We start from the raw sequence: 9656 nt of genomic DNA on the forward strand, positions 1-9656 counted from the left end.
TGTCAAGGTGGCAGCTCAAATGCTTGGCTCTCTTTCCAACACACGCTGGTCGAATAAAAGATATGACCTCATCCACCTTGTCTCTCTAATTTCCTCGGATCGAGATGGCTACAACAACACTGCTAGTCGCCTGGATCCTTTCTAAGCTTTGGGACGTATTCTGCCCTCCCATTCACACGGAGTAAGAGCAGAAGAGCTGTGCAGAACCTGAGGATCGGCGTGACATGCCAATTAATTGCAGATCTTTAAGGAGTCATTTATATCAGAGAAATTCACCTGAACTTGGCGACGGAGGTGGTGTGGTTGTCCCTACAGAAGGGGTAGAGGTGGTTGATGTGGTGCTCACAGTTGTTGGAGGTACATCTCCTACAAGGAGACAATGTCATAGAAATGTTCTGTAATTCACCTGTTCTTGTTCCAAACAAAGGAAACACTGACCATGATCACCAAGTAGCCCTGTCCATAAAAACAGAAACTCTGACATGATGCGCTGTACCTGGGCAATATCCGTTTATTAGAGATACATCATCCACTGCTACGTCACTGCGGAAATCTTCACCCCGCTGTCCCTCCAGGAGGATCTAGGGGAAGGGGAAGTTGCCAGAGTTAGTTTCTTTCATACCCATTTGTTCTTCATTAAAGCCCTATCATCGTGAGAGTCAAGGCAAATGATTTCACCTACCTGCATATTTCCTCCGCTATACACAGTGACTTCTGCCAAGTTCCACCTATCGCCCTTATTTCCTGTCTCTGACCAGACCAGACGTGGTGCTGCATCCTCAGCGACATAAACTCTCAGTGCCATTGTGCGAGCCACTCCGTACATGTGATACCAGAAGCGGAAACAATGGGGTCCATTGGCACTGCACACAGGACTCTGCAAGTGAGCCACAGCTCCAGAGCTGGCCTCGCTCGCTTGCAAGTAGATGAAGTAACCATCTGAAACAAACAGTGTGTTACGAAGGAATGTACAAGCTATAGGACATGACAAACAATGACAACACTCCTAAGAGCATAAACATCACAGCCGACATTCGATCCTTAATGGAACACAAGTGATATAGAATTCTGTTGCCAGTGTTTCTACGGGAAGCACACACAATTCCAGGAGAGACTCCAAACAGTGCTCTCAGCTCCTTCCTTTCCATTTATTTATCCAGTCATCTAGGTTTGTTGCTTTGCAGGCCACAGGGAGATGTTTTGTTGTGGTTGCAAGAGCCGGTTTCGGCTAAATAAGATATCCGGTCTCTTCCAATGAGGAAAGTCACTGATTTTTTGTGATATAATACTTTCACCCTGGATACCATTCATCCTCTAGTAATCCAAGGCTTGTTGATCTTAATGGGAGTCTTCTCCTTGACCTCCGTGGGCTCTGGATCTGCCCCGAGAGGCCTGGACTCTGTATTTGACCCAAAGGCCCTTCCAGCCTGCTCCTGAATTCCTTTCCTACTAACCACGTCATTACGCAAGAGAGCTAGGTGGAGGCTGCAGTCCCTACCTCCTGTCGTGTGGTCGTACGAGGGTCCCGTGTTTGGCGAGGAGGTTGGCCCCCGGTGTCGTTTCCAGTCCAAGCTGTCAGAGACTGACTGTGTCCAGTCACAGAAGTCAGTGTCAAATGAACAGGACATGTTACAAGGAGCTGGAGGAATTGGAAAAGGAACAGGAGAGAGGTGATATTTCCTGTGACGATCCCAAAGGAGGCTTCTCCCTCCTGTCTCCCAACGCTAGCTCCCGGAGCAGGAACTTCCTACGCACCTGTCACGTCTGCGGTAGCGAATGACTTTCTCCCTCAGACTACAGACATTTTAAAATATAGCATTTGCCAAGTGGAAAGAGTTATGGCTAACATGCCAGTACAAACATGCCAGGAAAAGCAGCACTCCGAAGAAAGCTGCGGTCAGAGAGGAAACTTTGGAAAAACACTGGTAAAGGGCTTTTCTTGCTCCCCTGTGGCTACAGCCAGTGTACTGGTATTAGAGATGTTCTTATCTGCACAAATAAGATGGCACCTTCTACCGTGCAACTCCCGCTTTGTGATTGCACTGTAGGAACAGTGACTAAATGCTCCTCCCCACAAATGCTGTGGGTGTACAATTTGGCACATAGGCATCTACTGATACCAGCTGAAATTTACCGCAGATAGTGTCCGCCGTCCATTCCCCAAGAGAGACTCCTGCCTCTGCACAGGCTGCCGCATACGATTCCAGATCATTGCAGAGCTGCTCAGAGCTTCCTCCTGTGGCACACTGGTCGTAGACACAGCTCTCAAGGTACAGGTGGGGTGGCACCGCAGAACGGCAGGGTGCGAATGGGCCGTCGCGGTGCGTTAGGATTCCACACCGCTCCTCGGCTGCCAGCTGCTCGGAGGGAGTGCACGTTACCGGTGGCAGGATCGTTGTATTACACCTAGAGAACGCAAAGGAACACAAGCTTACGCAGGCCTGGGGATCTGAAAGTACACAATTCTCTTTAAAAATTGAGAGTAAATATGCGTCCGTTGCCAGAAATGCTCAAATCCAACCTGAGGCACCTCTCCAAGGACTGCAAATCATCCACCAACATGAATACAAAGTAAAGGGCACGTTATCACATGTGGAGTTTGAAATCCTGAGACCTTTATTCACTTTCTAGTCTGTTATTCTTTAGGCCAGTGGTCCTCAGGCTGTGGGTCTTGCTCCCCGAGGGGGGCGCACAGGAACCTTTGAGGAGGCCCAGGGAGGCCCAGACCAGCCCCCATGGGGCGCGGGGAAGTAGCGCCACCCAGTCCTGCTCCGGCCCCAGCTACTCCAGCCCTGCTCCCCGGCCCCAGCTGCAGGTCCGGCCCCGACCTCGCACACTGGATCCCAGCTCCGCTCCTGGCCGCGGCCCCTGGCTTCAGGCATCCACCTGCCGGCCCCACTCCCAGCCGAGGCTCCAGCTGCAGCACCAGCCCCGCTCCCAACCGTTGCTCCCAGGGAGTCATGGACCAGGAAAAGGGGAGGCATGGACAAAAACGTTTGGGGACCACTGCTTGAGGCTGAGGATGTGTCCCATTGCCTTTCAGAACAAGAGGATGGAGAAGCCCTGTTAGTGATTCCGCAGTTCAGGGTCTCTTTTAAAATGGGCCATACCTTCCTATTTCTCTCTAAAAGTTGGGCGCCTTCCGGGGGAGTATTGAGGCCCTTTGTATTCTCTTTGCACCTTGGGTTTGGCTTCTCTTAGTTTATGCACGGAAAAGGTTTGAAATTTGACTTTGGATGAAATGTCTCCTTGCTACACAGACTATCCGGCATCCATGACCTCCCTTAAAAGACATTGTGTAGCTCCAGGAGACAAACAGGTAGGAAAGGGAACGAGGACATGAGCCACTCGCTGCCCTGGAGAGCAACACTGCTGAAGTACCAGGAGCTAAGGAGAGAGAGATTCCTGGGGATGGGCAGCACAGCTGCCCTGCTGCCACCCAGGGGCCCAGTCTTGCAGGGTGGGGGTGCTGCTGCAGGGAGTGCGTAGGGCCCAAGCGGTGATGTTAGGGACTCGGGCCCTGTGCAGACAGGCTGCCATGTCATGCAGAGCCGTGTCCCTGGCAGGTTCTGCTGCGGGAGGGGCTGCTCCCACCTACACCGGCCCGAGCAACAGGGGCAGGTCGGCTCGAGTGCTCGCTCTGCCCGGAGGGGACAGTTTGGTCCGGAGACTTGATCTAGTCCTCTTTGAAATAGGACCGTCAGCCCGTGGCAGACTAGTGCAGGGTAGACTCACACCCTGGCTTGTGCAAAGTAATTCTTCATGGGGACAAGCCCTCTGTCAGAATCAATATTGCTACTCTCATTCGCAGGAGAAAAGGAAAATAGGACGTCCTCTCGCAGGGGAAAAGCGGAATAACCTGAGTGGAGTCAGGATGGAAATAACATTTCCTTTGCACTGGGTCTAGGAGACAGCCCATCTAGAAGTCGCTTCTGCGTATAAATAGGTAACATAATTGGTAATGTCAACGTGTGCATTTAGTCTTGCTAATGCCAGACTGAACCTAGATCAACAGTCTCACTTTCCAGTGCGCTGTCTACCTAGGGACTGTTAATCAACAATGACTCACGGCCACTCATCGTCAGGCACCCTCCAGCTGGCTCCAAATTCATTGGCGTCTGCCACCACGACCCCATCAGGTCTCGTGAAGTCGTCCTGCTGGGTCCCGGTGTACGTCCCGCACAATCCGCACAGCCGCCCTTTGTACTTCTCAGTCACTCTTACAAAGAGCTCGTGGTCCCCATTGAACTGCAGCTGGACGCCCAGGGTGGTAGTAATTTGTACGTAGCGTCCGATGAGTGAAACGGTCACTCCAGGGAGAGGAGTTTCAGGGGGAGAGGCCAGGGCACCATTAATCTGAATGGGAAAGAAGGACAGAAGGAAAAGTGTATGTTCTCCACTGTCACGTTCCCAAAGACCCTTGCTTTTTCATATCTTGCATATAGTGCAGAATGAAGAAAAATATTCTGGGGCACAGACTTTTCCAGACATGGCATTTGTAAAGTGTAAACAAAAACCATCTGTAGAACACGTCTTGGCTTTTAAAAAGCACTGGAATTTATGGAAATATTTGCCACATCCAAACCACGCAAGCCCCCTTGCATTTTCGGGGCTCTTCTCTGCACCCTCTCCCCTTTCGGTAAAGTCCTTTTAAAAGGTGAGCACCGGAACTGGTGTCCGCAGTACTCTGTTATCATCCTCAAGAATGCCGCACGCACAGGTAAAATCACCTGCCGGCTTCAACTCACTACTTCCCTGTGTGCGTGTACCCAAAACTACATTTTCTCTGAGTGGGCCCCGCTTACCAGGATCCAGACGGCTCTGTATGACTGCCCTGTCCTCATCATTATTTTAGTACGTCCTCAGTCTTTGTGTCATCCACCATTTGAATCACAGCTATCAACTTATATTTGCTTTCAAATCATTGATAGAAATACTGATTAGTGCCCGTTTTAGAACTGATCCCCGCAGAACCCCAATAGATGTAGCCCCAAAGGACGACGATTCCCCACATCATTACCAGGGTCACACCACTTGTCATTTTTAACTCTTGACACAACTTTCTCACTCTTCCAGTCTTCTGGGAGGTCCCTGGTTGTCCGAGATTTATTAAAAATCAACCTCAGTGGGCCAGAGATCTCCCCCAGCCATTCGAGAACTCTTGGGTGCAAGTGATCACGGCCGGCTGATTTTAAAATGTTTACTCCCAACACATGCTCTTTTACACCTTCTCTAGTTATGAATGGCCTGGAAAGAAAGTCATTATTCTCAGGCACTATAAATCTCCAATCGCTTAACTTCACTAATCACTGGGAGGCGAGAATGAATTTTTATGCGGACTGTACAGACAGGTGCACTGAGAAACAGAGAGGGTAAGCGGGTCACCCAAGCTCACCCAAGTAATGAGGACTCTTGCTCTTAATTCAAGTCACTAGACAGTATTTGCTGACATGGATTCCAAGATCTCAAGGGGCCTATTTCTTGTAACGCATTGAGAGTTTAAGAAAGACTATAGGTTGGTTAAAGCAGATTCACATGACATAAAAAGCACACAACGGAATACATTCCGGATGAAGATGAGATAGGCGCTTACGTAGACCATCCTGTTCTTCCTGAGGGCAATGTGGACGCCATCCAGGGTGAGAGCGACGGAGTTAATGGCTGTCCAGCTGGGGCTGCCCCGGTGTTCATTTCGGGTGGTAACCCTAAAACTGCCAGAGGAGTTATCGCAGGTCTCCACCACGGTGTAGTTGCAGGCACCCTGGAAGTGGTGAAGTTTCCCATCAAAGGTGGTGTAATGTGGGTCACCGTAGATGTGGCACGTCGCGGTGCCGGCGGGATAACATCCCCGCAGGCCATTTTGAATCTTGCAGATCTCATCTGGACCACAAGACAGCTCACTGCACGTCATGATGCCGTTTCCAAGACACTCACAACGGCTCGTGCAGTTCTCCGTCACAACGCGCTCTCCTTCCTGCCGGGAGACACACACAAGAAATGCATGAACGGATGCCATTAAAGAGGGTGATGCTGGCAGATCAGTTCCCCACCCAGGGCGCTGAGGTCCGTGGTTTCACTCACACTGTAGTATATGTCCTGGAACACACAGCCACACTTGGCTTCTGGCACACAGGCGCTTCCGCTGAGCACGAATCCAGAATTACACGCGCAGCCCTCGACACAGGGCTTGCTGCAGTTCTCGGGGGCGAGGCGGTCCAGACATGTGGCAGGGCAGGCAGTCATACAAGGCTCGTAGTGGCTGTTGGGAGCAGAGCAGGTGGGAGCTGAAAGGGTAACGAGGGGAAGAGAATTAGGATCGACAAAGCCCCCTTGGAAACACGCCCCACAGGGAGACAGACGTGGTGACAAGGGTTCTTCACAACCATGTAAGGTCAATAAAGAACAAATTTGTTTGCTGAACAAGGACTGGTTGCTCCAGATTTGCTACTCACCGCAGAAGGTGGCATTTCTCCAGGGGGGGAGCGTCACCCCGGCTTCCTGACACGCATCCGCGTAGGTCGCCAGAGCGCTACACAGGAGCTCCTCACTCCCATTCAGCGCACAGAGGTCATAGACGCAGCTCTCAAAGATGCTCTCAGGATTGATCACGGAGTGGCAGACCGCAAAGGGGCCAGGCCTCTGGGTTATCATGCCACAGAATCTGTCTGTTCTGTAGAGGTTCTCCCGGTCTGCAGGGCAGGGGTCTGGTGGTGGGATACCACCGCAAGAGGGATCGTCGTCCATGACACGCCAGCTGTTTCCCAGCTCATTAGAGTTCTTGGCTTGCTGCCCATCGGGCATCATATAGTCATCCTGTCTCCGACCGTTAAAGTTACCGCACATGCCACAGGTCCTGTTGAAATAGGTGGTGGGCACCTTCACTTCCACCGAGTGATCGGTGTCATAGGAAACCCTCAGTCTGAAATCTGTCTCTAGGGTAACGTATCGTCCGCTCCTGCTCACTCTGATTGACCCACCAGCTGCGCTGACAGGAAGGGTCATTAGCACCTCATTGACCTAATGGGAAACGGAAGGAAAAGTACCACGTGATTTCCACAGCGTGAGGCCCTAGGACACTTGTAAGGGAGAAATTAGCAATGAAATTGACTCATTCTCTGCAAATAATTACTATGTGAAATAGTAACATGCATTTCCGGATTGTTTTTCTCTCGGCGCAAGTTGTCCAGATGTAACACCCAAACCCCAGGAAGGCTCCTGCTGCCCGCTGCAGACGGTCCCTTTAGACCGTCTTGATATAAAGTTTGAAAGATCAGGAGTCACGGATTCCCCTTCATGGGATCACAGAATCATAGAATATCAGGCTTGGAAGGGACCTCAGGAGGTCATCTAGTCCAACCCCCTGCTCAAAGCAGGACCAATCCCCAACTAAATCATCCCAGCCGGGGCTTTTTTTAAGCCTGACCTTAAAAACCTCTCAGGAAGGAGATTCCACCACCTCCCTAGGTAACCCATTCCAGTGCTTCACCGCCCTCCTAGCGCAAATGGTTTTCCTAATATCCAACCTAAACCTCCCCCACTGCAACTTGAGACCATTACTCCTTGTTCTGTCATCTGCTACTACGGAGAACACTCTAGATCCATCCTCTTTGGAACCCCCTTTCGGGTAGTTGAAAGCAGCTATCAAATCCCCCCTCATTCTTCTCTTCTGCAGACTAAACAATCCCAGTTCCCTCAGCCTCTCCTCATAAGTCATGTGCTCCAGCCCCCCAGCCATCTTTGTTGCCCTCCGCTGGACTCTTTCCAATTTTTCCACATCCTTCTTGTAGTGTGGGGCCCAAAACTGGACACAGTACTCCAGATGAGGCCTCACCAATGCCGAATAGAGGGGAACGATCAAGTCCCTCGATCTGCTGGCAATGCTCCTACTTACACAGCCCAAAATGCCGTTTGCCTTTTTGGCAACCAGGGCACACTCTTGACTCATATTCAACAGAGGAGAGTGAGAAACGGTCACCTTTACAGAAGGACACAGAGCAAAGCTCACTCCCCATCTGGAATCCGCCTACTGAGGAAATGCTCCTTACCAGCACTTGGCTTGGACGGTTTCTGAGAATTTCTATGTGTTGTCCATAAACCTCCACCAGGACTTTCTGCACATAGGACACCGTGGGCTTCCCTCGATGCTCGTTCTTGGCTTCTACATTGAAATAAGGCAGAGAGCTGGAGTTGGCGCACACTTTGGCCAGCGTGTAGGTGCAGATCCCCATGAAGTGGTGAGTCTCTCTGTCAAACGTGTTGTAATGAGGGTCGTTGTGGACGCGGCAGATCCCGTAAGTCTCAGGGTAGCAGCCAGGTTTTCCGTTCTGAACCCCACAGTAATGATCGGCTGGGCAGGCTGCGTTCGAGCACGTTACTTTGCTCCCCTGAGAGGGACATCTGCATTTAGAGGAGCAGGTGTCATCGGTCCAGAATTCAGAGCCAACAGGGTAGTGTTTGCCATTGTGCCAACACCCGCACTGACTGCTGGGGACACAGCCGTCGTTGTAGAGAAGATAGCCACTGTCGCACACGCATCCTTCCACACACGGCAGGCTGCAGCTGGCAGGAGCCATCGGGTTGACACAGGTAGCAGGGCAGGCTGCCGTGCATGCTTCATAGTGACTGTTGCGTGGACAGATCAGTGCTGTAAATTGAAAAACCATCCACATTAATCCTTTTAACTACTGATTTGCAATAATATATTTTGTTCCTTTTAAAAGCATTTTGTGCCAAATACTGAAGAGCTTCGTCTGTTTTTATTCTCCATCAAAACTCCCAGTTCACTTTCAGTTTCTCCTTTTGACGGCAAGAAACCCCATCTATCCTGCAGAATATTGCAGGGAAACTTCCATTGTATATAACTGAGTTAAGGGAAAAAACAAATTACTCTTCTTGCTCTTCTTGGCTGCTCGTTTAGGTGGCAGGACTATATTAATGTGATTTTTCCATTTATTATTAATGTTAATCACTTAGTTTATATTTTTCTTCCTTCCCAAACTCCTGATTAACGTCACTAAAAGAAAATCAAGAGAGAGGAGCGGTTCTGCTGTAGATTATGTCTGGTTATTTACATATATTAAACCCTCATCACCACCACCACGCACTTCCCCACACCTAATGTTGAAAGAACTTTATTAAAATTGTAAAGTCAAGCAAGCAAAAGTTAAAATATGCCAGAATTAAGGTTACCCATGCAACCTTTATCCAGGCCCCTTGTATGTGTGCATTATGATACCGTGTTTAGTTACATGATCATATCCAATTTTTTCTGTAGGACCTCAGTAGCAGGGCATGAAACACACACTTTGCCAGTGGCTTTCACAGATATTTGCTGACAGCAGAGGAATGGTGCGATTTAGGGTCTTGGGTTCCATTCCAGACTTGGGTAGGGAATGTGCTCTCATGCAGTGGTTCTCAAAGCTGGTCTGCCGCTTGTTCAGGGAAAGCTCCTGGAAGGCTGGACCGGTTTGTTTACCTGCTGCATCCACAGGTTTGGCCGATCTCGGCTCCCACTGGCCGTGGTTTGCCGCTCCAGGTCAATGGGGCCTGCAGGAAGGGCGGCCAGCACTCTTCTGCCCACTACCCCAAAGCCTGGCTCCTGCTGTCATGTCCCCTCCAGCCCATCCCTGTCCCAGTTCTTTCTCTCCCCTATCCCC

General features: G+C 50.4%; 1 protein-coding gene across 1 annotated transcript; it reads right to left on the reverse strand.

Annotated features, from left to right (window-relative positions):
- Positions 1 to 4065: 4065 nt before the first annotated feature.
- Positions 4066 to 8573, reverse strand: LOC142073260 (zonadhesin-like). Its single transcript, XM_075132645.1, has 5 exons — positions 8046 to 8573; positions 6453 to 7017; positions 6082 to 6284; positions 5594 to 5974; positions 4066 to 4356 (listed from the first exon to the last, which is right to left on the reverse strand). The coding sequence occupies exons 1-5, from the start codon at positions 8571 to 8573 to the stop codon at positions 4066 to 4068; spliced, it is 1968 nt and encodes a 655-aa protein (XP_074988746.1).
- Between the last annotated feature and the right edge of the window lie 1083 nt (positions 8574 to 9656).

Source organism: Caretta caretta, chromosome 9 (assembly GCF_965140235.1).
Source record: "Caretta caretta isolate rCarCar2 chromosome 9, rCarCar1.hap1, whole genome shotgun sequence".
In the NCBI taxonomy this organism is placed as follows: domain Eukaryota; kingdom Metazoa; phylum Chordata; order Testudines; family Cheloniidae; genus Caretta; species Caretta caretta.